We start from the raw sequence: 15,632 nt of genomic DNA, 5'->3' as shown, positions 1-15,632 counted from the left end.
GGGGGGGGGGGGTGCATAAGTGAAAAGGGGGCACAGTCAGAAGTGTCCTCTCTCTTTTCTCTCTGCACAATCGAAGTGGTTGAGTGGTTCTCAATGTGGGGTCTGGTGACCACCAGTGGTCCTTGAGAGGATTCCAGGATTCTCTGTTATCTCTCAACCTAATATATATGGAATTCTGGACAAAATCATATCTAGGCTACATTAAAGATAAATCTCATCATATGGGGGAACTAAATTAGGGCTCCTTAGTATGAAAAGGGTTGGGAATGATTTACAGCAACACAATGCCATTTTCTTCCTTTTATGATTATAGTGGCGTTTATTGATAGTATTGTGTTACATCACCACATGGCCATCTTGGTAGGAAAATAACAGGCGATTGTAATCAATTAACAGGTGATTAACAGGTCAAGTGACACAAACAGCCAATGAGCTGTGTGTATTGTAGCGCCATATTGGTAGGAAAATGCTTGTGACATCATGGGAATAGGCTTGGAGTTGTGAGGAGCCGGGAAAGGGTACAGGGGGAGTAGGGGAGTTACTATCTTGAAATCCCATAGTCTTTGGGTACAACGTGACGTCAGGTTGTACCACATTGTGTGCCGTTTTGAGGGCAGAAAAAAGCAGTGTTGAACCCATAGAGGTCACTTATGCAGCTGAAAATGATACAAATGGTACAATGGTAACAGTTTGGTCTCAAATGTGGAAATTTTGACCATAATTCTTCACACACCACCCTCAAAGTCATATTGGTTAAAAGCTGAAAAAAAGTGTTTTGGGGTTTAGGCCTGCTTTAAATATGTGTATGTTGTGTGTTTTCTTTTAAGGCTTGTCTCCTCTTATAGCTGTTTTGCTATATTTGTCCTTTCTTTTATTTTTTTAATTAAATCTTTGTGAAGCGCGTTGCGAACTGTGTTTTGAAAAGTTACTGACAACCTACTTTACAGTACTACTGTACTACTTTACAACAGTGTGTAAAAGCAAATTTATACTGACTGCGGAGTGTCTGGTGTCCGCGGTGTTCACGGCAAGACCGTTCTCTCCGCAGAGGCACATCCTTTTATGGTAAATGCGGTAGCAGTGCAGTGTCTGCGGAGAGCGGATAATCCCCCTCCAGGATCTCGTTGTGTTTTTAGCAGGAATGCAAATGTCACATCCTGATGTGATCCTGATTTATATCGGCGAATAATCAATCCTAGTGCAATTGTAGGCTATTTTCAGTTTGTTTTTAGCAAGTAAGTTTGTTGTCTTCTTGTTTTTGTGCTTTGCATTTAATTTTTTCGATCTCAAATCAAGTTTTTATTGACGTAGTAAATTGTAGGCTATTCAGACTTTTTTTTATTATTTATTATGGACAGAGATGGGAAGTAACGAAGTACAAATACTTCGTTACTGTACTTAAGTAGATTTTTCGAGTATCTGTACTTTACTTGAGTATTCAATTTTCTGACAACTTTTTACTTTAAAGGTCCTTACACATCAAGAGCGATGCGAATATATGGCACGAAATTGCGATGCGAGTTTTGACCCACCTGTCAATCACAGCCACAGATGTGCATTGTGCACACGTCGGAAGCGAATTTCGGAAAAATCGACCGTGGTTCGAAAAAATAAACACCGCAATAACGCTCAGCGAAACTTCGCCGTTGGTATACACGGTTGCATTGACTGATACATGTATAGGTTTGGAAAATATTATTGACGTGCGAATTAATCGCACAAAAAAAACGCTCCCGATGTGTAAGGACCTTTACTCGTTACATTTTAACACAAGTATCTGTACTTTTACTTGTGTACATTTTCAAAACAGGTTCGTTACTTTTGTTTAAATGCACGAGAAAGTAATTTAAAAACGAGTAGAAACGGGAGAATGGAGCATTTCCAGCTCCGCCAATAGTATGACTTGGCACTCCTCCGGTGCCGTAGATGTCTGCTTGTGATTGGCTCTCTCAGCCTCTCTGTCAGTATTATGAAACCTCATTGGCTAGATGGTCTCTTAAGGGGCGTGGACAAAGCAGCACAAAGAAGAGAAACACGGATGTTCTCTGAGGGGAGGAGAAATGTTGTATTAATTAAGAGATACATAGCAGACATTAGGGGCCGTGCAGAGAGCCAGCACTTATTAGCGCTCACAGCGTCTTTTTGCAATTCATTCTCTATAAGTACGCGCTTAGCGCACATCTCTTTCAAGAAGCATTTCATCGCGTTTAAAAGCTGGTGGTGTTTTTTTTTTTCAGCGCAGCGCTCTGGGCACTGAAAGCTGAGGAAAGTTTAACAGGAAAAGCGCCCTGCTCCTCTTCACTCCTCCCACCTCGAGTCTTCTCCCAGGAGAGGAGGATTTTCATCTCGCTGCTACCAGAGTTGTCAATAATCCGCCGTTTCCAAGCGTTCTTTTTTTAAATAACCGCTGCCTGTGTTTGTTTGTTTGTTTATTTAGATCCCCATTAGCTACTGTAAAAAAACAGTAGCTACTCTTCCTGGGGTCCACATTAATATTTTACAATACTTCAATTATGAAAATACATTATATTCACATACAAACATTATTTACAAATATACATATCTGTATCATTCTTACTCATACATGCTACTACAACCATTTAGACACACAAGGCAAAAACCAACAAAACACATAACCACAAACACTAGCTCAAAACTTATCTAATACATACAATTGCTCTAATAATTGAATATGTAATTAATTGAATAAGTGAGAAAATAAATTCCTTTATAACAATGAATGAAAAGCTCAAAAAAACAAAGGTCATGTTATATTTTACAGTTCTTGTGTAAACAGTGTGCATGGCCCCTTATGGTGTTGTTCTAACACATACATTCAGTTTGTGCACTGTCAACATTCAGCTAATATGGAATATGGTGGTGTTCTAACACCAGAGACAGTTCTGTCTTAATAATAAACCTTGAATTTGTGAATGTGATCAACCTTGTGGACATTCAGTTTCTTATCCATTAGGTATCAGTATGGTATCAGTCTCGAGTATTGTGATACTGCACTTTGTAAGGGACACCTTGTATCCAGCAGTTTAACTTGTCTAACTATTTGCACATTCATATATCATGGAAATATTAATGAGGGAGGACTAGATGTGATTTTAATGGGTTTTTTTGTGTGTGGATAAACCATAGCACACAAGTAGAGTTTTAAGATGTGTAAAACATTTGTAGGGGATCTTTTATCCTCAAATTATATTCTATGATGTGAGATTCAGTCATTCAGAAAGATACGGTAAAAATACTTTTACTTTTACTCTGTACATTTCAGAGCCTGTACTTTTTTACTTTTACTTGAGTAAAATAATTGAATCAGTACTTCTACTTTTACCAGAGTAGTTTTTTACACAAGTAACTGTACTTCTACTCAAGTACAGAATGTCAGTACTTTTCCCATCTCTGATTATGGACCATGAATTGATGGATGCGATCACGGAAGAAGAGGAGGAAGAATTTTTGGCGCTGTTAAAGAGAAGCCAAACGCACAGGAGGAGATGGTCTGTCAGACCGTTAAATGAATCGAGGCTGCGAGAGGGGGAGTTCCAGCTGCTCATGCAGCAGATGAGGAGTGAAATTAGCAAGAGGTCTCCGCGGAGTTACATTTTTTGAGAGGAGCGCGGAGCTCCGTGCAGTCCCTCCGCAGAGCCTGTGCGGAGCGCCGCGCTCGCCGCACAGAGCCTCCGCTCCGCGAACATCGGACACTCCGCAGTTAGTATAAATTAGCTTTAAGGAGTTGCCTGAGCATCATTGCTTCTATTACATATTGTAGGAACATCTTGTTGCTAGGGAACAGTGAGTTTATACTTACTGAACTGTGAAATCAAGGCCTTCACTGTTTTTATGCCTCTGCCGGCGATAGCCAGGCCAGAGGCATTATGGATTCGGGTTGTCCGTCCTTCCATCCGTCCCATCTTTGTTAATGCGATATCTGAGGAAGGCCTTGACAGAATTTCATCAAATTTGCCTCAAATGTCGACTTGGACTCCAGGATGAAGTGATTCGATTTTGGTGGTCAAAGTTCAAGGTCACTGTGACCTCATGAACGCCATTCCCAAGATTGTCAACGCGATATCTCAGGAACACCTTGACGGAATTTCTTCCAATTTGGCTCAAACGTCGACTTGGACACAAGGATGAAGTGATTAGATTTTGATGATCAAAGGTCAAGGTCACTGTGACCTCTCGAACGCCATTTTCAAGCTCGTTGACGCGATATCTCAGGAACGCCTTGATGTAATTTCTCGAATTTGCCTCAAACATCCACTTGGACTCAAGGATGAATTGATTAGATGTTGGTGGTCAAAGGTCAAAGTTCAAGGTCACTGCTGTGACTTCACACAGGTCAAAGTTCAAGCTCACTGTCTTCATGAACCCCATTTCCAAGCTCTTTATCACAAAATATCTTCCAATTTGGCTCTAACATTGACTTGGACTCAAGGATGAACTTGGTGGTCAAAGGACAAAGGATAAAAATGCTCACTGTTGACGGAATTTCATCTAATTCACCTCAAATGTCCACTTGGACTCAAAGGATAAACTGATTACATTTTAGTGGTCAAAGGTCAAAGTCACTGTGACCTCACGAACACCATTTTCAAGCTCGGTAACGGCATATCTCAGTAACACTTTGACTAAATTTCTTCACATTTGGCTCAAACATCAAAGTCTGGACAGACATGTATGTCGACTGCTAACTCAGATAACAGAAACTATCTGTATGGTACTGTAGGTATAGAGAGATAACAGACTATCTGTATGGTACTGTAGGTATAGAGAGATAACAGACTATCTGTATGGTAGGTACAGTATAGAGCAGGGGTGTCAGACTCATATTAGGTAGAGGGTCGGATTTGTTCAACTGAGACCTCATGGGGCCCGGATTTTTTCTTTTACTAAAATCAATTCGACTCATTTACCCATTTACTTCACAAAAGAAATACTGCTCTTTCCATTTCTCTTGAAACTGCCTGCATTCCGTGTCAAACTTTCTCTTTTTCGACAGCATCTTGTTGATTCCTTTGTTTTTTGGTAGGTAGCCGAATGCGCGATTCAATTCCAGCGGCTTTGTTTACACCTGATGACCTACTGACATACTTCCTTGTAGTGCAGGTTAATTAACTTATGAATGAACTCTTAGCTTGCTTATTAGCCACACGTAGTTCATGATAATGGGGTGCGAATTTAACTCATTGAGTGCCAAGAGCAGCGCGCAACACCCAGACAGACCCAGGCAGCAGGACAGGATTGACAAACGCAAGCCAGAATATCCGATGCCCACCAGCAGCAAATCAAGACCAGCAAGAAGCTGCAACCAGCAGCGCACGCAGGGGCCAGCGCTGCTGGTTGTAGCTAAAAAATATTATTCTGCCAAACAGAATTCCCTGGCCTTCACTGTTTTATTGAAGGAAATTATTTTTGAGGTGTGACTACATTAGAAAAGATTAGCTTCAGAGTCAGTGATGTGCTTGAAATGTTTAATTTCACAAAAGGCCAATTATCTCAGCTTCTAGAAAAAAATTGCTGTTTTTGGATGAATCAAGCTATCTTCTCCGGCTCATAACTAAAGAACGGAAAATGGGATCAATAAACTTTTTTTTGCAGATGATAGAATAGAGTCTCATCGTTCTTTGTGCGTGTTCAGTGTTTACATAGTAATATCACACAATATTCTGTGGGCCTCGAGAAATCACTGAAAACGCTCTGAAACTCTGGCACTGGGAGCATCCGTTCTCCAAAAGTGGCTGGCACTCAATGAGTTAATAATAATAATAAAAAAAATAATAAAAAATAATAATAATAATAATATTCCAAAACATCTCGCGGGCCGGATGAAACCTGCCGCGGGCCGTATCTCTGACATCCCTGATATAGAGAGATAACATCTGACTAACATGAGACTATCTGTATGGTACTGTAGGAACAGAGGTTACAGTATCTGTTTGGTACTGTAGGTATAGAGAGATCACAGAGAAACTATGATCAAAATAGTCTTTTCTTCAACATTCTCTAATTGTGACTAATTGTGACTCTAATTGTGAGTAATGGTGAAATTTAACACTTCATCACTTTGCTGGGAACCCCAAGGAACCCCCTGAAGTACCCCTGGTGGTCCCCATGACCCACATTGAGAACCATGCAGTTAACTGGTTGAATTACGTTCTCGTTACAGCACTGAGACTCTAGGTGCCTTATTTGGGACCACCAGAGTTCAAATGGCATGGTTCTAACTATGGTTCATCACAAGAGAAACTACCCCTCTAAGGTTCCCGAGGAACCCCCATGTTAGATGTACATGGAAACGCCATCAGGTTTCATGAACTCTATGAATGGGTTCTTCAAGGAACCTTCTGCCGCTCCCCAATAGTAGCAATCTAAAATAACGTCCGTTTGACTTCTTAGAGTGTGGGAGTGTTTCCAATACATCTCCCATCCACTACCATTATAGTTACTCAGATCCCTCAATAGATCCATTGTCCCGGTGCTGCGTGTTCCAGAAGATAGTAACAGTAACTCATATCGCAACTTCCCTAACTCTTGGATGGTTGAGACCAGTTGAGTACCATAAGTTCTCCAGCAAAAGCCTGAAAGGTCAAGCAATACAAAAAGAGTTATAACAGGGTGCTTCCGTTTAACTCTGAGACCTCTCAATAGGTCATTGTTCAAGCTAATGTCATCATCCTGGAGGTCCATTAACTTAAGGTTAAGGGCTCTGATATTTCTGAGGCTTCATGCTTTATTGTTAAACAGGACAGGTCTTGATTGTGTTTCCTTTGTTGCATTTTTGTATTTTGGCTCATTTAGGGTCACGCTGATGAAGTACCTGAAAGCCACAGTTGAGTAAAAGTGCACCTATTAGAATATTACTTGAGTAAAAGCCTTAAACTATATTATATTTACTGTACATAAGTATCAAAAGTAATTTTAAATGTACAGTACTTAAAGATCATGGTGCAGGTTGAATTTTGTAATGAATTAACATTTTCATGATTAGTACGATTTTATTTTATTTATTTTTTTTACAGGCCCCCAGCGCAGAAATGGAGAAAAAGGTGGCATTCTAAGTTGCTGGATGTTCAGCTGGGCCTGACATCACAGCTGTACAGTTCCATTTCAGGCACAGTGCCCAGCTGCTTTACAAAAACCAGTCTAGAATAAAAACAAAATAGATAGATATACACATGCAGATATGTGTGATTTTTTTAAATCCCATTGCTATATACGTCCCCTCCCACATATTAATGCAATGTGGTCTCCAACCTACACCATGCTCTTTAAAGGACGGCTTTACCGATAATCAACCCACTTTGTATCATTAATAATCTCTGTAATATAAGCACATGGGCAGTGTTTACCTTCTCTCTCTGTTTTCCTCATGGAGATCTCCTATTTCCTCCTCTGGCAAAGCGCTCCGTTGTGACGCATTTTACGTCACAACGCGTCACAACGGAACTGCGGAAGTTCTGCTCGAGATGCGGAATTTGCTCTGAGGGCAGCTGTTATTGTTTATTTTTATTTTTTATTTTTATGCCTCCGCCGGCGACAGCCAGGCCGGAGGCATTATGGATCCGGGTTGTTCGTCCGTCCGTCCATCTGATGTTTGTTAACGCGATATCTGAGGAACGCCTTGACGGAATTTCATCAAATTTGCCTCAAACATCGACTTGGACTCGAGGATGAACTGATTCGATTTTGGTGGTCAAAGGTCAAAGGCCAAGGTCACTGTGACCTCTCGAACGCCATTTTCAAGCTTGTTAACACAATATCTCAGGAATGCCTTGACGGAATTTAATCAAATTTGCCTCAAACGTCACCTTGGACTCAAGCATAAACTGATTAGATTTTGGTGGTCAAAGGTCAAGGTCACTGTGACCTCTCGAACGCCATTTTCAAGCTTGTTAACGCCATATCAAAGTTCAAGGTTACTGTGACATCACAACCGCTCGTTTCATGCTCGTTAACGTGATATCTCAGGAATGCCTTGACGGAATTTCTTCCAATTTGGCGATTTGGACTCAAGGCGATTTGGACTCAAGAATGAACTAATGGCAGAGGCATAAATCCACGGTGCAGTCGTTCTAGTTTAAGTATGTGACAGGCAGCACAAGCTAGCTGGCCAGCTAGTTCACTCATGTTTTTGCCAAGTACATTAATAACATGTCAGACAATCAAAGTGTTATTGAGATAGGAAATGGGGATCTTTAACAGTGATTGTTTATGAACTTAAAAAAATATATATATGCTTGGATAAGAGTCATTGATTGGTCTGTCATGCTACATAGGTGCAACTAAAGTATTTCCCAACATTTGATAAAATTGCCCTGGAAATGATCCAAAAATGCCCCCGAAATATATTTCACAGGGACAGAAATAGCCCTTGTTTAAAAAGGTTAATTTTAGTTTCTGTAGGCAGCAGCAGGAGCATTTTTCTCCATGAGGAAAGCAGAGAGAGAAGGTCAACACTGCCCATGTGCTTATATTATGCACATAATTTTACTTAAATATGTGTATGTTGTGTGGGTGTTTGTTTTAAGGCTGGTCTCCTCTTATAGCTGTTTTGCTAATATTTGTCCTTTTATTTTTTTCAACCCAGGCATGGGTTGAGCGGAAATCTTATTCGTTATGATGCATTACCGCCACCAACTGGATTGGAGTGTGGATGGTGATAACGTAACTCGCATGCGAGGAACACTGATTGGCCAAAACTGCTTGCTTGTAGACTTCGACATTTCTTATGATTGTACTTTGTGACTAAGAGAAAATGTAGCTTGGGGGAATGTAAAAGTGAAAGTTGACAGAAATATACATAGAAACCCCCCCCCCCCCCCAAAAAAAAAATACTTAAGTACTGTAAAGAAAGCATTAGTACTTTGTTACATTACACCACTAACCAGGTCTCACAACAAGCAGATAATTTATCGGACAAAGTTTTGCTAACCTGTCTTCATTTTGGGTATGTTTCCTCTAGTTTATTGCATTACATCCTCTTTTTTTACCAGTTAAAACACATGAAAAATATCTGAATATGAGCATCAGTCTTAGACCTTAGTTGGTCCGGGGATCCAGGGGTCCTTGAGGGGGTTCCAGGGGGCCCGAAGATTATTATTTTTTACTTTCCCATTACTTAATTTACAAGAAGTTAATGCAAGTAGAGAGTATAGATAAATTACTATTTGTCTATTTGTCTATTTATGTTTGTCTATTTTCCATTGTTACCTCTACAGATAGTCGTTGAATTCTGGACAAAATAATATCTATCAATACAAATATTTTCAGATTATGTTCTCACTCTTGGCCTGAGAGGACTGAGATTATCTGTGTTGTCATTTGGTGCCACCAGAGTTCAAAGGTCATTGTTCTCACCTGGACAAACCAACTGAACTGAAGGAGAAAACACTGCAGAGTTTGAGTAAACTTCTCCAAACATGCTTGTGAATGCTCTCTCAGGCAAAGATAGGTAGTGCAGTAGTCTACAGTATCAGGAGACTCGTCACTTAACTGACTCTCTAGAGACACTGCATGAAACAGGCCATGCCCATCACGGGGGAAAGCTCTCCATTCACTTCCATACACCATCTTCATTTTCCTTGAATTAACCATAGCAAAAAGCTGTTGTGTGGTGCGCTGCGCAGACAACAAATGTAAAAAATTGACAATTAAAGTTTTTTTGTACTCACGAGCAAAACAAGGAAGTCATTGAGAATTGGCGAGAAGAAAACTGTGGATCTAGCTGTCAAGGAAGTAATTTGGAGTGTTCATCTTCTGTATGATCTTTGTGTGACATACAACACGTGACATAGGAGAACGCCAGGATTGGGGGGGGGGGGGTTTGTTTCCCCCCGTTTTGGGCGTGGTTTCTGAATGATGACGTGCTCCGCAGTGTCTCTGGACACTGATTAGCTTTGTGAGTCATTTTGTGATTTTCCAATTTAGCAAATTATGTCATGCTTTCTCTCTCTATCTCTCTCTATATCTCTCTATCTCTCTCTACGCTAAGTTCACATTTCAAATCCAACAAACAGCAATTTACATATTAGCCTATCTCTCCCATCTTTCTCTCTCTCCATCCCTCTCTCCCTCTCTCAGACATTACCCCAAGACGTCATTCACCATCGTGGCCGACACACCAGAGAACCTGAGACTGAGACACCAGAGCGAGCTACAGAGCCAGGTGAACACACAAACACACACATACGCACACACACACACGCCCAGACGCACGCCCAGACACACACACACACACACACACACACACATTTTTATCAATTTATTTATGTCCACATAGAGGAGAGCCGTACAAGGATACAAATACTGAGTGTGCAGTGGAGTTCATTCACAAAATCATGGACTATAGTGGCAGACTGTACTGTAGATCTTCACAATACAAAACATAGTACTCAGTTCTTCTGTGGGTATAAGTAGCAGCGCCTTTGTCATATATGGCAGCTGCCAATGATAGAGACAGCACAGTACTTTGCAAGCCGTTTAGCCCCCTTTTTGGGCATTCCAAGTTGTTGAAGCCCTCGTGTGTGTGTGTGTGTGTGTGTGTGTGTGTGTGTGTGTGTGTGTGTGTGTGTGTGTGTGTGTGTGTGTGTGTGTGTGTGTGTGTGTGTGTGTGTGTGTGTGTGTAACTAGGCTAGTGAAGCTCAAGGTGACTGATACAGCTGCATTGTGGCATCTCTCACACACACACACACAGCAGGCTTGTAATACCTGTGGAAGCAGGCTGTCATGTGACCTAGTCTTGCTCAGACTATCTCCACACTTGGTTTAGCGCTAGCCTGTAGCAGCTCTGGAGAGAGTCTGGCTCAACCTGCTATCATTCTGGTATAGGGAAAAAAACGCTCTTCCTCTTTGTTTATACTAATCACAATTATCTTGGGTGGCGCTAAGCCCAGTGACAGTGTTCTTGCGAAATACAGTCAGGGGGACTTGTTTTGGTAGAAGCAAATGTCTAAACGCCATATAAAACAGCAACAAATGTATGTAACCTAGTGTTGGAGTACTCGTCTCAAGACTGGTCGAGACCACATTTTGATGGTCTCGGTCTCGTCTCAGACTCGCCCTCCCTCGTCTTGGTCTTGTTCTCGGTCTCGCCCCCCCTCGGTCTTGTCTTGGTCTCGCCCCCCCTCGGTCTTGTCTTGGTCTCGCCCCCACTCTGTCTTGTCTTGGTCTCGCCCCCCCTCTGTCTTGTCTTGGTCTCGCCCCCCTCTGTCTTGTCTTGGTCTCGCCCCCCCCCTGTCTTGTCTTGGTCTCGCCCCCCCCTCAGTCTTGTCTTGGTCTCGCCCCCCCTCTGTCTTGTCTTGGTCTCGCCCCCCCTCTGTCTTGTCTTGGTCTCGCCCCCCCCCTGTCTTGTCTTGGTCTCACCCCCCCTCAGTCTTGTCTTGGTCTCACCCCCCCTCGGACTTGTCTTGGTCTCGCCCCTCTCAGTCTTGTCTTGGTCTCACCCCCCCGCGGTCTTGTCTTGACCTCGCCCCCCCTCGGACTTGTCTTGACTTGGTCTCGCCCCCCTCAGTCTTGTCTTGACCTCGCCCCCCCCTCCTCCTCCTCCTCCTCCTCCTCCTCCTCCTCAGTCTTGGTCTCGCCCCCCCCCCCCCCCCCCAGTCTTGTCTTGGTCTCGCCCCCCCCCCCCCTCCCCCGGTCTTGTCTTGGTCTCGCCCCCCCCCCCCCCCCCTCAGTCTTGGTCTCGCCCCCCCCCCCAGTCTTGTCTTGGTCTCGCCCCCCCCCCTCGGTCTTGTGTTGGTCTCGCCCCCCCCCCTCAGTCTTGTCTTGACTTGGTCTCTCCCCCCCCTCAGTCTTGCCTTGGTCTCGTCTCGGTCTTGTCTTGGGGGCACTTTACACGAGGACGGTTTCCTATGGAAACGGGGAATTATTTTATCGTTAGTGCCTCCCTTTTAGACGGCGATGGCGAATTCGCGCTTAGGAAACGACACATTTTGGAACCACCCTCCAGAGTGAAACTTGTTTGAGACACTTCCCGCTGAGCGGGGCTGAGCGCTCATGTAATCGCTTTGGAACGGCACATTTCAGAAACTCTGACGTGCCTGCACACGCGATTACGCCATAGCCGTGCACGAGTTGGCAACCAAATAAAACGTCAGTATGAATGAAGTTTGGCAACATTCAGAATTAAGCTACACTGCGGCCAACTTCAGTTACCTGTTCAGAACGTTACTGCTGCGAGGAGCCGATGGCTGTACCCGGTCGGCATTTAACGTTAGTTACAAAAGCACGTCGACAGTGTTTTCTCACTGCCAGTAGCCAACAGTAGGGTTTGACAGATCACAGTCATCGCTCCCGGTCCTCGCTGCTCGTTAAAGATTTCCAATAGGCGTTATTCTGATAAACTGGTCACATATGTTACATTCTCACCCGACAAATATTAAAACTTTAAAACAGTTTTTTTTTTTGCTTGAAAAAAGCTTTTTGGCAAGTCTAATGTAGCACCCTGTTACCATAAATATCTACCGTAAATTCCGGACTATAAGGCGCACCGGTCTATAAGACGCACCTTCAAAGGTGACTATTTTTTTCTTCTATAAGCCGCACCGGTCTATAAGCCGCGGGTGTTTTGATGTTTAATTACCATATGTAAGGCTTCGTGCACAGAGGGGATTGTCGGGAAAGAGATGGCTGTTTGGGGAAGCTCCCATTTATTAACATTTCAACAAAACAAGTTGCATATTTGCATAACGTATTCAAGTGTTACCATTTAGTGCAATAGTAGCTACAGAACATGTACTGTGCTGTGTAAATTTAGGGGTCCTTGGCATGAAAAAGGTTGAAAACCACTGATCTACATTATAGCCTACAGTAGTACCATAACAAAAAACAAAGCTTACAGCGCTTGACGAGGCAATATCAATGGCTAAATTAAATGTGTTTTTTTTAAAGTGCAAAATAAAGTGCCTGTAACACGACAGTAAGCGCGTAAGCCTAAAGTTGCAGTAACACGGCTGCTTAAAATATACGGTAATCAGCCTACCAGAAAAGTCATTAATCCTCGTCTTCATCTTTTAGGCTAAGGTGCAGTACACGGCTGTAACCAGAAAAGTCAAGTCATTAATCCTCATCTTCGTCTTCTTCCTGCGTACTAAAACCACCAAAGTCCTCATCTTCAGTGTCGGAAACGAACAGGCTCAGGGTGGCTTCGTCAGCCACTCTCCTCTCTCCTTCGTTGTCGCTCTCAAAACCAACGAACTCCTCTTCGTCACTGTCGGAATCGAACAGCCTCTGAAGGCCCTCAGCTGGCGGCGTCCTCCTCTTCATCACGCAGCAGTCCAGCCTTTCGGAACCCGTTGGTAATCGTGGATGTTTTGACACTCCTCCACGCTGTCAGGATCCACTGGCAAACTTGAGCCTTCAGTCGGATCTGAACGGCACCTCGGCCGTCTGCTCTCTGTGTCAACACCCTGATGCCAAGGTTACGTGCTGCTACTCGATTTCCTTCTTTCCTTCTTCTTCTCGCCGCCATCGTCGTAACACAGCCAGTTCTCCATCTTTTGAAGCATGATGTTAGATTACAACGAGCTAGTTGTGTGGCTTAGCCTTCCAAAATGTTGCTGTTAGTTTTTTAGAATGTAATACATAGAATTGGGAATGTTACATTCAATTTCATTCAGACTGTCTTTCAAGCTCAATCGCTGCCTTTTTCCCCCCGGAGCGAGGGAGGAGGGAGGGTGTTTTACCGTAGTGGCTGAGAGAGAGTAGTGGCACAGTGCTCCAATCAGGTCGCGAGGCACATTTTTTGCAACATCATCCAATCAGGGTCTCGCTCTCATAATGTCTGTCTTGCTCTCGTTCTGCCTCATACCAACATCCATAGATTTTGGAGGTTCCCGAGTGGCCGTTTGCTGGAAAAATCCATAGATAAGACGCACCGTTATTTAAGCCGCAGGGGGCAAAAAAGGCCAAAAAACGGGAAAAAAGCCGCGGCTTATAGTCCGGAATTTACGGTACAATAACTGTGGGAGCTAAATATCATCAAGTATAGGCTAATGATCAGAAGATGTCAGGAACGGGAGAGGAGGCAAAATACATTTGATGTACACTGAATAAGGAAGACTCAGGAGACATGAACTTGATTGTAAAAAGGTACCATGTATTTAGAAATATAAAGAGAAAAGAACAAATAAACAAACATGTAAACAAACAAATGGCCATACAGAGAGGTTGTATTCAAGATCCTCTTGCAATAACAGAATTCACAGAGCATGCATTTCAACGTGAAACACAGCCATGCAAGATTTCACCTAGTAATTATCTCTCACCAATTAGATGACTAGATTTTATACCAGATAAATCAATCAATATCCATAGAATTCATTTCACTCAGCAAATGACCATACACAAATCAAAACACCCAAAATAAATCCCTAACCCTAATCCAGTCAGTCCTCTTCGTGACACATGCACATTCCTTCCCAGCACAGGGGAATAGTCCAGGGGTTAAAGTCTCAATGTCATTGGGGTGAAGTTAAGGTCCAAGGGGGAATGGGTGTGTGCTGAGTGGAGAGTGTGTGTGTGAGAGAGAATGAATGGGGTGAGAGTGGTGTTGCAGCCTTACGTCCTACCGCCCAGGGAGGACAATGATTGACAACGGCAATGATGGTTTTGCTGAGAGTTCCGGGTTCCAGACTAGGCTCATTCTCATTGGGTTAGCTCGCCATCAAGTTCATCCCACCTTAGAAACCTGGCCTGTGTAGTCAAACAAACAAGCCAGACTATTTAACTCCCAATTGGCTCATCATAAAGTAATAATTAATTAAACCACAAATAAAAAAGTACAGTTCACCATTCAATTAATCAATTAATCAACATTGTTAGAACAAATTGCCATGATCACATCATGCCTGCAGCTTGGCTGAATAGACCCTTCTCATGGGGGCCATTTTGTGTCGAAAAGGCAGGGTAAACACAGGTGCAAGCAAAACACTAATGATGGTTTCCAACTTCCATGATTGGAATGTGGAAACCCTCATTAGTGTTTTGCTTGCACCTGTGTTTATTCTGCCTTTTCGACACAAAATGGCCCCCATGAGAAGGGTCTATTGTTTGTATGAATCACACTCACCAATTCAGTCCAATGCACTCTTATCATTTGTCTCCTCGACCACCAGCTCGGTAGAGTTCTGCAGCATGATGTTAAATAAAGGACTCACATCAACCTCATGTTTAACAATCATTGTTTGAAAGTTTAGATGCAACAAAAGCTTTCCTCTACCAACCTGCTGCAGCACCTCTCCTCTCACCAGGCCCCATTCACCTAACTAATTGGAGCACCTGGCAGATTATCTATGAGGGAGAGTGTGCTCTGATTGGCTGTCAGTGCAGCGAGGTGGCACAGACTCACAGAGTGCAGTAGAGGGATCAGAGAGATCAACAGTGTATAATGTCAAGAAAACAACATATGCAACTTATGAAAAAGAAAAGAAAATTAGACTTTATCCACTTTGGGACCGGGTTACACTAATGACTGCGGAAAGCGTACTCTACTTCCGCGTTTAAAACCGGAAAGACGATTACGAAATTACGTCATGCAGAACGTCCTTGTATGGGCAAAGAATAAGGTGATCACACTGCCACCTAGTGACCTGGCATGTACATTACGGCGTTTTAAAAAT

General features: G+C 42.9%; 1 protein-coding gene across 1 annotated transcript in view; it reads left to right on the top strand.

Annotated features, from left to right (window-relative positions):
• The window catches only part of nebl (nebulette), a gene marked incomplete at its 3' end in the record, with an annotated part of 325,766 nt that overhangs the window by 85,214 nt on the left and 224,920 nt on the right, over positions 1-15,632 (top strand). Inside the window, exon 3 of the mRNA XM_083658846.1 lies at positions 10,096-10,180. Within this exon, the coding sequence (XP_083514972.1) occupies positions 10,096-10,180 (85 nt within the window). The remainder of the gene's footprint in view (positions 1-10,095; positions 10,181-15,632) is intronic.

The sequence above is a fragment of the Poromitra crassiceps genome (genome assembly GCF_964638095.1).
Source record: "Poromitra crassiceps genome assembly, chromosome: 2".
In the NCBI taxonomy this organism is placed as follows: Eukaryota; Metazoa; Chordata; class Actinopteri; order Beryciformes; family Melamphaidae; genus Poromitra; species Poromitra crassiceps.
This window is presented reverse-complemented; position numbering and strand designations above follow the sequence as displayed.